Below are 15665 nucleotides of genomic sequence, written 5' to 3' on the forward strand. Positions count from 1 at the left end.
GATCGCTTGAGCCCTGGAGGCAGAGGTTGCAGTGGGCTATGATTGCACCACTGCATTCTAGTCTGGGAAATAGAATGAGAATCTGTCTCAAAAAATGTACATATTAAAAACGTATAAACCCTTACTCATCACAGAAAACAGTAGCATGTATGGAAATTAATCAAACCTCTTCCAACTCTTCCCTCTTTGACACATGGAATTTCCAAGCAAGTTGTATCAATGGTCTACGTTAAGGGCCATCTCAAGTGGGAGCCATAAAAGTGTTTTCCCATCTTTGGGGATATTGACAAGAGCTAACAAAAGGAATTTCAAAAGGTTCCACAGTCACAGAGCAACCAACAGGAAGTAAAGGCAGGAAGATTCCTCATCAACTCCGTTAGTATAGCAAAACAGCAAAATGAAAGTTATGAAGAAGTCGAGTCATTTTCTACTGGTACTTAGGTCCACCTGGACCTTATCCCTTCACTCCCCATTCATCAGCCACATCCTTTGTGTCTTGCCTGCCCTGCTGTGTGACATGCCACGATAATCATGTATATTCAGCTTCATCAACTACTGTCAGCTTGGGAAGACGACAGTTTCCTTGAGGTCAACCTCCTGTCTCAGAACAAATGACTAGACTTCACCAGCATAGAATGGCTTTTTGATAAGAAGAAATTTCTCCATTTCTTTAAGTATCCTCTGTAGAAACAGTTTATATAAAGTCCTTCGGTGACCTCAATCCCATCCACAGCTTCAGTTTATGAGATGATGACTCATTCCACATTTCTGGCTCAGAACTTTCTATCAGGCTCCAGATCCATGTTTTCAAATGCCTTGAACATCCCAAGGGTTGCTTGAACTTGAACTCACCTCACTGCCCCCCATTTCTGTCCTAAATCTAAATTTTAGTAAATTATAGCATTACACATCCAATGGTGGGTTCACAAACCAGCAACTGGAAGCATCCACAGTAGGTGAGGCACAAGCAGGCTGGCTTGGGTCTGCTGGAATCTGGTTTATTTGAAAGTAATGCCAAGACACAGCTTCCTCTTGCTCTCTCACCCCAGGCAATTGCTCTTGCCTTGGCTGTGTCCTGCAGGCTGCCTCATTCTCCTCTCCTGCCCCTGCTTCTACCCACCTGGAATCACTTCTCCAGGTCATACAAAGCACCTTTGCCCCACACAAGGATTCAAGCAGGCTGACCAACAGAAGTCATCTTGAGGAACTTGTAGAAACTATAGATTCCCACCCTCTGATTCAGGGAGTCTAGGTTGAGACTTAATCCAACCTGGGGACCATCAGAGAATTCAGTCTGAGCCCTAGTGCACAACATGAAAAATGTTCTGTAACTCCCACAAGTTTGGAGTACTGTTCTCACAAGCACTGATGGCACTACGCACATGCATCACACACATGCACAAATGCATCCACACACATGCACAAATACAAATGCATACATTTTAGTCATACTGTCACTGTGCCCAGGGCACCTTCAGTTGTTTCTACAAATAATCATTGAGTAAACAATCATCCACTAAGCCATTCGGAGCTCCCAGCTCTGCTCCCACCTTGCCAGACCCTTCCCCCTTCTCCCTGATGACCGCGGCAACCTCCTAACTGGTCTCCCTACCTCTGGGCTGCCCTCTACACTTCTGACTTAGTGGTCTTTGGAAATGCGGATTGAAGTCACCAAAGTGCCTTGACCCTACGTAAAGCTCAAACTTCTCAGCTCTGAAAACAGTGCTTGCCCAGTATCTGGGGCTTCATCTGGTCTGCCCTCCGACAGCCACTCCTCATTGTACCCTCACCATAGACATCTTCATATCTAAATCTTACACACGTCCATGCCTAAGTATTTGTCCCTAGGTGGGATTATTTTCTTAACTTAAAATGAAATTACTAGGATGAAGGTATGAGTATTTTAAAAATCACTTTTCTGCAAGGAAATACTAGCTTACACTCCCCCCTGGAGTCTATGGGATGGTCTATTTTACTGCCTCCTTACTAGTTTTGGAGATGATCTTTAAAAAACAAACAAACAAGAAAAGCAAAACAACAACAAAATAAAACACAATGTTGCTGATTTGATAGATTATCATTATGCTTTTAATTTTCAATTCTTTGGTTATTGGTAAAATTGACCATTTTTCACATGTACTATCCGTTTTTATTTCTTCCTCTGTGATCTGGGCTTTGGCCGATTAGGTTTTATCTTTCTCCAGTAAAAACTTGTTTCAAATCCTATAGCTCCAAAGTGTGGTCATTGAGCCAGCAGCATCAGCATGTCCCAAGAACTTCTTCAGGATGCAAATTCTCAGGTCCCCACCCCAGACCTCCGGAACCAGAAACTGTGGGTGTGGGGCTCAGCGATCTGCTTTGAGTCCTCCAAAACTATAAACTGCCCTAACCCATGCCGAGTGAGGGAGGAGGCATCTGGAACCTAGGTCTAGTGCAACAAGGGAAACCCGTGAAATGATCCACCTTGCCTGGCACCAGTTGTAAATAGTACAGTGGATGAGACTGCACGCTCTGGAACTAGCTTGCCTGAGTTTTAACCTGACTCTGCCAGTTACTAACTGTGTGATCTTAGACTTAAGCTCTCTGGGCATCAATATCCTCATCAGTAAAATGGGGATAATATAACCCACATCTTAAGAGTTGTTTTATGAATTAAGGTTTCAATACATGCCACGTACTCAGTGAGGCAGCGTCGTTGTCTGGGGTAATTATCCAACGTTTGTCATCTCACGCCAGGGAACTTGAGGACGCAGACACACAAGAAGTGGGTTTAGGAGCGGAGGTTTAATAGGCAAAAGAAAGAGAAAGGAGAATAGCTTTCTCTCTCGCAGAGAGAGAAGGGCGCCCAAGTGGGACTTCCAGTCGGTGGCGAAGTGCATAGGGTTTTTATAGACTAGCTTGAGGCGATGGTGTCTGATTTACATAGGGCTCAAAGATTGGTTGAACCAGGTGTGACATTTACATAGGGCATGATAAAGCTGGCCACCCCATCCTAATCTTTTCATTATGCAAACGGATTTTCTACCTGGGGGGCGCCATCTTGTTTGCTCCTTACTGTTCATGTGGTTGACAAAGAAAAGGCAAGATGCAGCCACCATGCTGAACATGCCTAGCTCCCAGGTAGCCTTTTCCTATTGGCACAGCTGCGGGTATGCACCCGTGCAAGCTTCCAGCATGCTTATCTATGTCTGTAGCTCAATTTTACAGGCTGCTCGTTTGCTCAAAGAAATGATTTGGGGGCTGCTTTTTATTAAAAGGAAAACCTTACCGAGGACTTCCTTACCCTCACTATCTGCCTAAATAATTCATTTTTAGCCACTATATCATTAGCACAGTTCCTAGCACATAGCACTTAATACTTATTTTAGGGTCAACTGTGGCCATTTAAATTATCACGAGCTTGTGAGCCTCATTCTTCCACTCTATATTTTCTTCCTTGTCTTCCAGGAAGCTTCTGGAAAAAAAAATTAGGCTAGCTCTTAAAGAAACAAGGCTCAATCTTAAAGAAACTTGGCTGTTAGAAAGCAAGAGTTTTAATAATAAATATAAAATTGAATGCACCTCCTTTTGTTCCTTCCCTGTAAAAATGCTTTTCTTTTTTTTTCCTTCCATTGATCCAGCCCAGCCTTCCCAAACTATACATCCTTCTTCTGCTCATTCCTCTCATATCAGTGGTTACACAAAGAACAGAAAACACAGCAAATCCAGAGGAACATTATTGAATTCATTTTAGGCACACCAAAAACTTGTTGTATTAGTTTAAAATGGGTTTATAATTCTAAACCATTTTATATCATTCTACCTCTTATAGCAGTTTTCTTATCAGAGACTGGTATGAGTAATATTTTTAAGAGGATGTCCCATCATCAATAAGTTTGTGAAATTCCTCATAAAGTAGGGTAGATGAGTTACCTTAATATTAATGTGGATGATGCGTGTTCATGGGTGAGAAGTCATGAGCAGGATTCCCCGTCTTTTGACTCTACCTCCCTCTCACTTTGTAAAGGATCTCATAACATTAGCATTCCAGAGAGAACATTTTGGGAAATGTCTTATAGGAAAAAGGAAAATATTTCCAGGTTTTGGAAGAATTGTTGGTGAACAGATTAAAGGAAAACCTATTACGTGTGAGTAAGTCATTATGTATAAGAAAAAGATTTTTTTTTCTCTTTAAAGAAGTAGCAAACAGGAGGTGTTTTCCCTGTCTCCAAAGAAATACAATGAATTTAAAATGCTTTAGGAAAATGAACTGAATGTGCTTCTGCTCACTCTACCCCACAAAAAATGCTCATGAGATATCTATTTAGTATCTTCCCAAAGGAGAGACTTCCCGAGTGTGTCCAAGAGTGGGCCATTATTGGAGAGTCATGAACTGGTGATCCTTTAATATTATTCTCCTCTCCATGAATATTTCCAGATATTGACCTTGGTGATAACCTGCTCTTACCTAGACTTCCCATTTTTCCTCCTTAAAAAAATTGAAAATGTAATAATCTTAACTTTTCTCTTTCTCTCTCCCTCTCCTCTCCCCTTTCCTTCTTCATTTTCCCACCCCGTGTCTTTTCCCTTATCCTCCAGGAACCTTCTGCATCATTTCACTGTGCACCTGTGTGGCCGGGATCAACTTTGAGCTGTCACGTTACCCACGCTACTTGTACGGACTCCCTGATGATATCAGCCATGGCTATGGCTGGTCCATGTTCTGTGCATGGGGGGGCCTGGGCCTCACACTCATCTCGGGATTCTTCTGTACCTTGGCCCCTTCTGTTCAACCTGTCCCGAGGACCAACTGCCCTAAATCCAGACCCGAGAATGGGACAGTGTGCTAAAAAACAAACCCATACATACATATATATATATAAATATATATATATATAATATACATATATAAAACAAAACAAAACTAAATCAAGACGATGCCAGTGCCAAGGTAGAGTTGAGTTGGCTCAGGCACCTGCATCTCGCCGGACTTTGTGTTGCCTCATCTCTGAGATGGGGAAAGTGTTTCCATCCTGTGGCTCTTCCATCGGTTCTTGACTTTTGGCTTCATGGTCTCTTGAAGACAGAGCGAACACCACCACTTGCGACCACATCTTGATCCCCATCACTGGCGAGGACGGGGTGGTGAAGGGACAGTGGCAGGGGTCTGAGGCAGCACAGATGTAGAGAAGTAAGTGCCACCCACTGGGCCAACAGGAGAGGACGCCACCCCTAACCAGTCATATCACAGGGTAACAAAGCCCTTAGTTCCTAGAATGTAACCAAATCATTGAGGCCATTTTCAGAATCACTTCTTCTCCTGCTCTTCCTGTTCGGACTTCCTTCCCAGCCCACCAGCAACACACAAGGAGTGGAAGAGAAAACAAACTGAGAAGGACGTTTTCTCTTTGCTGCTAAACCTTTGGACAATGTTTCATAGGTGGGAAGGGAAGAGAACATGCTGAGAGGCAAGATCTGCATCAATGAAAGGACGCTTCGGTGGATGCTCAGACAACCCAGTCTTACCTTCCAGCTGCCTTACACCCAGTGAAACAAGAGGCCACTCTGTCCCCAGCCGCACCTGCACTCCCTGGGCAGACTGGAGCCTTGGAGTCATGCTGTGATGTGTGTGTGCGGGTGTGCGTGCATGTGTACTTTGGGCAGTTTCCTTTTTTTCTTTTCTACCTTTTAAATGGAAATACTGCATTATGACTGTTGTCTCTCTATCACTGTAGTGGTTTCATGGCCCCAGATAGAGGCCCAGAGACCTAGAAATTGTCATGAGGGACAGGCCTATAAGGGTGCCAATTCTGCAGCTACAGATCCCTGGAGCGGTGTGTGCGTGCGTGTGTGTGTGTGTGTGTGTGTGTGTGTGTGTGTGTCTGTGCGGTGGATGTTTCTTGAGCGTGGGGTCTTATTGTTTGTGTTGTGTTTTTTAAAATTATTGTTTTTGGTATAGCTGAAATTTCCAGAGGGCAGAACCAAGAACAAAGCCACTGGGCCAGAGGACCCCCGTGGTTCTCCACATTACAGCTCTGGGACTCTGCATGATTTAGTCCTCTAATTTTGGAAGTTCAAGACACAGCTGGGCACATAGGCCATGAGAGAAGAGGGGGAACACACGGTTCGGGAGGGAGAAGGAATGTTGCTCTGGTTGCTGTTGTACAAGAACATACACCAACAAGACCTTCACTCCCCATTATAGAAGCTGTCCTTTGTCACTTGACATCTCCCCTTTCCCTAGGGGTGACCTCTGTACAAGCGAAAGGAAGTAGGTCACATGCAGAGAGAGCACGTCCATTTCCCATGGGCTCAAGTTTGTATGATATTGTGTAAATTAATGCAGAACTCTTGACTCTTTCCATCCTCTTCCTTTCCCTCTTGATATTCAAGGCCATGAATCCCAAAATAACAGTCTTAGTGGCTAGCACCCAAACAGAGGTGGAATAAATCCACCCCAGTATCTTGGGCTCATTTGAGCAAATTAGCACTGCAGGTGCTGGCAAGCAAAGTCAGCCAGAGAGTTGCGAACACTGTAGGGGTGGGAGTCTGCTGGAGTGGGCTGGAGCCACTCACAGTCATCTCAGTGACCCTGCTGGTGCCCAACAGCCCTGGGGAGGCCAGGTGAGAATCCCTGAGCTGGCATAGCCGTGGTCAGCTGTATAGCAGAGAATCCCATTGTTTCATAAACAAATATGCTTTGGGAGCTTTGCCAAGCACTCAGCAGCCTTCCTTCCACGGCTGTGTGATCCGTTTCATTTACCTGTCTTCCAACCCATCTTCCTACCACCCTCCTCCTTTTCTCACCTACTAACCACTTACCTTCTCTCTCTTTTATCTTCCACCCTCATCTGCTCCTTTGAACTGTGTGTGTGTAATTCATATCTGGATATGATATGACATCTGATGTGCATGAATGGGATTGAATGTGGGTCTCTCTGTGTGTGTATCTCTCTGGTGCATTTTGTGTACGTTTGTGTCAGTACACACCTGCACACAGGTGTGGGTGCACTCCTCAAGACTTCCTTACTGGGGACGCTGGTCAGCATCTGCAAAAGGTCTCATGTGTGAGTTCCCTGTGTGTGGGTGTGTTGGGCGATAGGGTAAGGTGTGCAATGGGAAAAGTTGTTAGCTTCCAGTTGGGGTTCTAAGGATTATTTTTAAAATAAATGATTTATTCTGTGAGAAGGGAAATAATTTTCAGGAAAACCCAGTTTTTAAATTGGGCATTTTATTTCTAATTTTCTTTGAAAAGAGATTTCTCCCTTAAGGGGAAGGGCATACTTGGGCTTAAGGAAAAGTGAAGAAAAGTATCTCAGATTGAGAGGCCTTGTGTCTTCCTTCCAAGTGTCCTGAATGGGCTCTCCCAAGGAAGGGACAGACAGGTGTTCACAAGCATCCATTTGGGGAAGAGGGCTTGTCTATGACCACACTGAAATTCCAGCTTTTTTCCAGTTGCAGGAGAGAGGGCAAAAATTCTAAATGGGGAAATTTGCTATGAACCATTTAAACTTTTTGTAAGTAACCATGTTTGAGGATGCTGGCTACAGACCTATCATTATTTATATCCTCTTTAAAAAAAAAAAATCCTATACTTTCAATGAATAGATTATCTGCTGTATCCAATTACTATCTTTGTGACAGACATTTAGCAAAGTTTACTGCATCCCTTTGAAACCCTGAGAGTTCCTGAAATTTTAGAAAGCTCCCAGGAAAGATGTAAACAACCTGGGCTCAACTCACCAGCCCAGAGCAGGGGCTTTGAGTGACTTCTTTGATAGTGGGGCCAGATAAGTACAAACACACTTTGGGATCTGATCCTGCTGGGAAACAAAACACGCCCAGCCACATGACCAGGATAGAGGCCCCATTCAGAGGGCAAGTCCTGGCCAGTGGGAGGACTTCTCAGGTGCCCTTGATCCCTCTAGCATAAGGGCTTGATCACAGATTAAAACATCTGACTCCAACCAGTTACAGAAGCTTTCTGTCTGTGAGGTAGCTGAGGGAGATGAGGAGGAGGAAGACAAGAGCCTTGACTTGTGAGGCTCTGTCGGTCAGACTCTGCTAACCCTGAATCAAAGTAGAACCCAACCTTATGAGGGCATTTAGGGTCAATGACCTCACTAAAGTCACCAGCCCCAACCCCAGGTCAAGTTCAAACTTCTTACTGGCATATGAACATGTATGTGCTTTGAGCTCCATGCAAGTCAACCTTGAGCCTGGGACCCATTGCAACTTTTATTTCCTTCACTACTCTACTACACTGGGATTCAGGAAAGTGAGGTATTCTACTTAGAGAGAGGCCCCACATCTTTTTCTCCTTATTTTGGGAGTTATGGTTTCTTCTTCTGTTTCCGTTTCCTCTCCCTCCACTCACTCCTACTTTCCTCCTGCATCAACTTGGGTCAATTAAGATAGATAAGTGATTCATCTGTAGAGAGGCTCCTAGACTCCAAGCAGCCCCCTTCCTTGTTCATTGTGGCTGTAGGTTTTATAAGGAGGCCTGTGGCTCCCTGGCATCAAAATATGAAAAATAAAATCTGTGCCTGTTCCAGCTTCAATCCTCCTCCAAGCCTTAGCTTTTCAACAACCCTACCATTTCAACTTCAGGGATCATGGAGTCACAGAGACTGGACAACTCCTCCAAATCTAGACAAAGACTTCCCTAAGCGCCCCGAGCCCAGGTGCATATCTTCCCATCAGGGATGAGTGGTCCCACCAACAATGCTTGCCTCTCCTGTGACAAGAGGGAAGGATATCCCAAGACTCTGAGACTGAGCCCTATATCTCAATATTCATCCACACTCATGATAAGATGCTGGAAACAAATGCACTATGTGTAGCTGTCTTGATTCAGTGGGAGGATGTGCTGCTTAGGTCTCCAAAGATGCCCACCTGGGTCAAATTCAGAATAATGAACTCAGGTACATCACCCAGAGGCATTTAGAATGGACTCTCTCTTCACCTGGATTATGCGCTGAGTGGTAACTGATTTTTCAAATATCCGGGGGAAGGAGTGGGAAGAGATACACTGTGGTCATCCTTTAGTGTGGTTTGTGGGGGATACTTGGTTGATTCTTGTAGTTAAAGTGAAGCTGCTTTTCTGAAAATGTTCCCTGTCTTCAGGGGACTCATCCGTCCCAGGGGACACACCCAGCCCTTTCCAGGGAAATACGATGTTTCCGAGTGAGGGGTGATTTCAGTGCAAATAGAAAGAGCTGGTGCACACCAGCGGGGTTGCCTTCCATGCCATCTTCCAGCTGGTGTGGGATAGAGTAAGGGGGCAGATTTTTAAGAACCCCACCAGAGTTGACATACACATGTGATTCTGGTGTCTGTCTCTCAAAGCTCTCAATGTCTGGTGCTGTGTTTGCCCTCTTTTCATTGATGCTGCCATGATGCAAAATGTTTCTTAAACATTATTCGTAGTTCTTAGAATATGTGATTACTGAGTATTGGATTTCTTTCCTGAATAATACCTGCTCATTGTAGAATATAACAAAAATAAAATACAAAAAAGACTACAAGATTGTTCATAATCAGATCACTCTGAGGCATCTACCATGGGCCCAATCCAAATGGTCATGACCTCAAAACTTCCCCAATGAGTGCTTGTCTCTGGGTTGGCAGCTGGGTCCACGTGAGCAGTGCACAGCCACAGAACCACACTGGTCTGCGTCAAGTTAACCCTGTGTTCCTGGTAGCAAGAATGCAGGGCCCTGAGCCCCCACAGATAGCAAAGAGGCCTAAAAGTTTAATGCCGGACCTTAGGGGCAGGATGGAGCAGCGCTAAAAGATTTCTATTTGGGCATGTCTGCCTGCTTTTCTTCCTCTCTTCCTTCCTTCTTTCCTTCCTTTTCTTTCATTTTCTCTCTTTTTTTTTTTTGGTCAGATGCTATCTCAATATAATCATAGAGGTAAGAATGCTGAAGCCAGAGTAACTCACTCATTAAGCTACGCTTGTTTAACAGTTACTGTAAATTTCACTACAGCTCTGCATTGAAATGATTTGTGACTCGGGGCACTGTGTCTTCTCCATACTTGAACTTCCTCATCTACAAAATGAGGATAGTGATAACACCTTACCTCATGGTATATTAAGGGTGACAAAGAAATTGCAAAGTGATTTGCAAACATGAAGTGTCATATGAGTTATGTATCCTCTAATTCCCTCACAAGACCCCCTGCTGGAATGGAATTCTCGCATCAAGTGTCTGTGCCTCGCTGCTGAAGGATAACCCAGAATGCAAGGTCATCTTTGTTGCTGAACAGGGCTGGACCTGTCCCACTTCAGCACACTTAAATTCAGGTCCCCCAGAGAAATTAGTTCCTTATTTTACTTTACCTATTCCTAGACTTCCTTTTGTCCAGAGCCAGTTTTGCAAAGGGCACTTTTATCCATCTCAATTATTCGCAGAGGTGACAGAATGAGTAAACCATATGGGCAAATAGCATATATGAGCTAAACCAGCTAACTATTAACCAAGGCACATGGTCAATGCCTTAGTATTTTTTTTTTTTAATTCTCCTAACGTTATTTCCAGCTGTACATTCCCAAATGGAATGGGTGGAAGCAAATCAGATTCTGAAAGGTTTCAATGATCTTTCAAGTTTAGGGTGAGACCAAGTCTCAAGGAACTAGGATCTTCTTTCTCTTGTCAGTTGCTGAAGCCAGTAGCTTCATCAAAAACATATGAATTCATATAAGGAAGCCCTTTAGATGGTATATTCACTAAGACATGTCTGGGTGTGATCCTGTTTGGGAAAAACAGAATCCTAGGTTCTAAACAAGAAAAGAACGCCCTTCCCAAAGGGTCTGCACATTCTCTGCTTCGCAGCCGATCAAGTGTCCATGTGAGGGTGAGACTTCCTCCAAGGAAAGGGAAGCCATTGCTCTCTCTATAGATAGAGCCCAGCTGGTAACGGGGGAGCCACCCAACTGCAGGGGGGTGTGTGTTCAGGTGTGAAAAACAGAAAACTGGGTCTGAACATGAAGAGTTGCACAGCAGTAGCTCCAAGAAGCTGGCATCTCTTTGGCAAACACCAGTCTCAGCAAATGCAACTCCCACACTTCATTCCCAAGGACCAGGTGTTGCTCCTTAAGGAACTCTGTATCCCTCTCTCCTCTTTAGAACCCCATGCTTCCCACTGGCTGAGCTTTTCCTTTCCTTTCTGGGTCACCCATAGACCCTCTCCAATCCGTCTGTACCAGTGCGTCTGTGTTGTGAGCGTGACCAAGCCTTTCCTGTGAAGAGCTTTCACGAACTCATTCTCATACTCCTTCCCCATTTCCACCCATGGTGTGACTGTTTTGCTATTCAAGACTATCTGTAAAAATGTACAAATAAAAGTGTAAACTGAAAATAAAGGGGAGGGAGAGTGAGATTAAACAAATGCAATGATGTAGCCCTTAGTTTTCTGAGGACTTATGTGGACGGCCCTAAAATCCTGACTTGGGGTGGGATTTGAAGGGAGGGATGCCACTGACACAGGAAGTTTTTTTCTGGTTGTTTCTCCCACAGTCACCAGTGTCTGCTTAGAACTCTGTGTTCTAAAGGTTTTTCCCTGTAAAGTAAAATGTACTTCCCCCAAAATAAGTAAATCAGCAATGTTTGAAGGGTCATGGCAAGGGTCATGACAAAGACCTGACTCTGGGGTGGCATGAGTGGCCCTGTCACCGGCTCACTCGGGGGCTTGGGGGAGTCTCGTTACCTCACTTTGTCTCCACATCTTCTCAGCCAAATGGGGATCAGGAGCTTCTAGGGCTCCTGGGGTGCCCAGTCCCCTTGTGTATTTTGCTGCTATTTTTAGAGAGACTTTGAGCCCTTGCCAGTGTGTGCTTACTGCGTGGAGGTAAATTAGGAGACATTTTCTCTCTGCTCCTCCTGGCCCCTGCTTTCGCCCCTCAGAAAGTGACCTCGAGCTAACATCCAGTTTGCACTCAGAGTCCAGAGCCTTCTATCTACCTTTTCATTCTCAGATTCCTTTTCCCACCTGCTTTGACGATCTCATTTTACTGTCTATCTCTACTGACTGAGCTTTGCTGCACTGGGCTGGGGTAGGAGAAAGAGCCTCCAAGGAGATGACGCGTGAATTGCTTTGTAATTTATGACTCACCATGTAAATGTGGCTTGCAGTGTCAGAAGCAGGGAGTCTGGCTAAGGAATGCTACCAAATAAGAATGAAGACGGCAGGGGCAGTGGTGGCATGGAGGCAGTAGGCAGAAGATGTGGGTTGGGAGCAGAGGTAAGATGAAGGGAGCTTTGGGAAGGAGAGATGGCAGAATCACCAGAAAATCCTCAGCAAAGCAGTAGAGAAGGATCCTCAAAGCAGTAACCCTGAAGTAATAGGAAGTAGGGAAGAGGAGCAGGGATTAGGTAAATCTGCTGCATAAACAACTGTGTCCCTGCAGGACTGAGAAGACCAGCTGCCCCGAAGAGTGGAGGCACATCGAGCTTGGCCAGTGACCCAACCCATGATTAGGGGCACCTTCAATCCCAACTTTCCTCCCCTCTGCTGGTTCACAGTGATGGGACCAGTTTCAGGAAGGTAGTATAGACCAGCGTCATCCAATGGAAACATGATCCAAGTCACATATGCAATTTTAAATATTCTAGTAGCCACATTTTTTAAAGTCCAAAGAAAGAGCTAAAATCAGTGAAATTAATTTTCAGACTACATTTGAACCTAACATTTCAAAAATAGTGTCACTTCAGCATGGAATCGATATAAAAATTACTGGGATATTTTACATTCTTTTTTTCCAAATGAAGTCTTCAAAATCCAATGTGATTGTCCCCTTAGAAAACATCTCAATTTGGCCCAGCCCCATTTGCAGTGTTCAAAAGCCACACCTGACTACTGGTTGCTGTATAGGACAGCACGGACTTAGGTCCTTCATTAGAAGACTGATGGGGTGGTCCTCCCTGGTGGGTCACTCACTGTCATAGCTCTTGTCATAGCTGATGAAGGCAGGATTGAGTCTTGTTGTGTTGGCCTAGAGTAGAAAGCACAGAGCTATGTCGAGGCTGCTGTCTTGGCCTCTGGAAGTTCTGCTTCACCTGCTTAGTAAGAGGAGATGACCACTCCTGTGGACTGCATGTCTCATCTGCCCCCAGAGGGTGTCGGCGCTGCCCTAGGCATGTCCCTGATGACCTGTCCAAGTACTAGAGGCCAAAGCAGGTCATATTCTTCAGCTGCAGGAATGTCAGCTACTGCCCTCACCCCTTATCCTGATCCCTTTATCATATAGTGGGGAAGGGGCAGGCAGGCCTTCTCTCTGTCAGTCTGGTCCAATCACCTGCTAAGATCATCTCACCAATATTTAGAACTGTTTTCTCAATCCCTTAATTTTCTTAAACATTTATCATAAAGTCAAATGCTAAAAAGGAGATACCCTGGGAAGGGCAGTGGCTACAGGCACACTGGGTCTCCTAGGAGGTGGCAGTGATGGTGACAAGTCCTACCCTTGCACTGGGACTCAACCCACCATTGCCTACCTCTCCTCCCTGCCTGGAGACCTTCCTTAGGATTGAAGAAATCTCCTTTGTTTGTGAAAAAGATAAGTATCGAGATCTTAATGGAGAGAGCAGAATAAAAGGCAAGGAGCCAACCCCTGGGTAGTCTCAAAGCATTTCAACAAGTCACTATGACAAGGTTTGATTGATTTAAAATATAACATTCTGAGCCCTGTGTTACTGAGCGAAAATGAGCTGATTTGGTGGGTATGTTTTATATATGGTCGTTAGACAGGGACCATAACCGACAAAACTCTCAAACGCCTGGAGTGTTTATGGCCCACCAGATTATTGCTCAGTCAATATAAATTTATATACCTTTAATTTGCATAGTGCTTTCTGATTGGTCAGACAAGGAGTGGTGTGTACTGCAGGATTCTAACAATGCCTCTGCCCTTGGAGGTAGCAATTCCTGTGGTTATTGGTGCTAAAATAAGATTAAATATTATGTTAATTTGTTCTGATATGATGTGAATAAATGTGTTGTTTAATCTTAACAAGAATGCTACATCTTATCAGATCTATTGTACTGTCTGTTCCTTCTCATAATTAATTAATTACAGGAAAGGTGATCCAAACCAGATCTTGAAACTATTGTGATATTCTGAGAGGTAAATTTAACAGGGAAGTGGGAGGGGGGATGAAAAGGGAAATTGCCAGGTTCCTGTGACTTTGAAAGGACTGAGGAAGCAGAGAGCATTTGGGGACTTCACTGAAACTGACTGCATCTTGCAATTTTCTTTTTCGAATTGGCAGAAATATTGTATTTCCATCGATTGAAGAAAAACAAGTGTCTGGTAATTAATTAAATGACTTGTTCATGGAAAAAATAAAAATAAATAATCTGTCAGTTGTGGAATGTAAACTGATTAAACAATTAAATAAAGAAGATTATGTTGTGTGTTTTAAAGGATTGTGTCTGCTTAGGGGTAGGGAGCAAGATGGGGGTGGGTGGAGGCTGCAGTATTTGATGGTGAAGGGCATTTTTCCCTCAGGTTCTGTATAGAAAAAAAAGTACGATTATTATGTAGATAACCAGCTGAAAATTTGAATCCAGAAGAAAATAGATAGCAAACATTTCAATCATGTGAAGGCCAAAGGTACGTGCTTTGAGCGTTGGGTGAAAGAAGAAAAAATGGAGAGGGATTCAGAAGAGAAAAAGAGGGAAACTTGTTCTTTTTTTACTATTACTGGTATTAACAACCTTTTTTAAAAGACTTTATGAGATGCTGGAATGACTAATTACATTCTAACCCCTCAACCTGTTTCCCAGTTTCCAGTGAAGAGAGAAATTTCTCTCCTAGTGTTCATCAGCTTTGTCCCTAACTTTGAGTCACAGTTCCTTTCCACCCGATTACCTCTTCAAAGGTTTGGGCTCACGCCTGGGTGGGAGGCTAAGGTAGGAGGGAAATGGACTTTAGAAGCAAGTGCTCTGTAAAGAGTGGTGTGTCTCAGCCAGCATCTCTAGTTTGCAGTGAAAGAAACTGGCTGTGTCTGACATAAGTGGGGAAGTAATTTACTGACGAGACATGGGGAGCTGGAAGCCTGTAGGAAGGAAGGCAGGAAGAAACGTGCAGCTGAGCAGCCAGAATCGCATCTCACGCTGATCTGGACCCTGCAGTCACTGCCTCTGGACTTCATGGGCACCACAGCTCGCCTGGCTGCTGCTACTGCCCTGAGGCTGTATGGCGCTGCTTCTGCCGCCATCTCCACTAGGATGAATCCCCAGGGCCCTTCTTATCTCAGGCAGTAGCTCCGGTGTCAGACTCCCACATGGGTGCACCATCTAAGGAGCCTGAGAAAACAAGTTTAGAACCTTTTAATCTTCTCTTTTGAGTGGTGAGCTCTGCCTCCCACCAAGACGCATGGAATAGACAATTCCCCAAACCTAGATCTGGGCAGCCCAAAAGAAGAAATGTCCATTACAGGTGGGGTGGCTGAGGGAGAGGAAGGATACCTGAATGAGAGGTATATTGCTGCATCTCCCTGTGGTGGATCTCAAGGGTGGCCAAGTGGGTGTGACATAAACCATGACAGTGATTAGTGTCATGGCTAGTAGCCTCTGTGGAAAGGTGGGCACAGTGCTGGACCTTGCACAAGAAAACCTGCGTGGATTTACTCTGATACAGAGTAATATCAGCTGTGGAACTTTTTTAAAAGGGGCATCCT

At 44.5% G+C, this 15665-nt stretch overlaps 1 protein-coding gene across 1 annotated transcript in view; it reads left to right on the plus strand.

Moving 5' to 3' along the window:
* Positions 1–14406, plus strand: part of TMEM178B (transmembrane protein 178B) — a 407402-nt gene extending 392996 nt beyond the window's left edge. The window contains exon 4 of the mRNA XM_005550962.4: positions 4579–14406. Coding sequence (XP_005551019.1) covers positions 4579–4829 — 251 coding nt within the window. The 3' untranslated portion in view covers positions 4830–14406. The remainder of the gene's footprint in view (positions 1–4578) is intronic.
* The last annotated feature ends 1259 nt before the right edge of the window (positions 14407–15665 follow it).

The sequence above is a fragment of the Macaca fascicularis genome, chromosome 3 (assembly GCF_037993035.2).
Source record: "Macaca fascicularis isolate 582-1 chromosome 3, T2T-MFA8v1.1".
Taxonomy (NCBI): domain Eukaryota; kingdom Metazoa; phylum Chordata; class Mammalia; order Primates; family Cercopithecidae; genus Macaca; species Macaca fascicularis.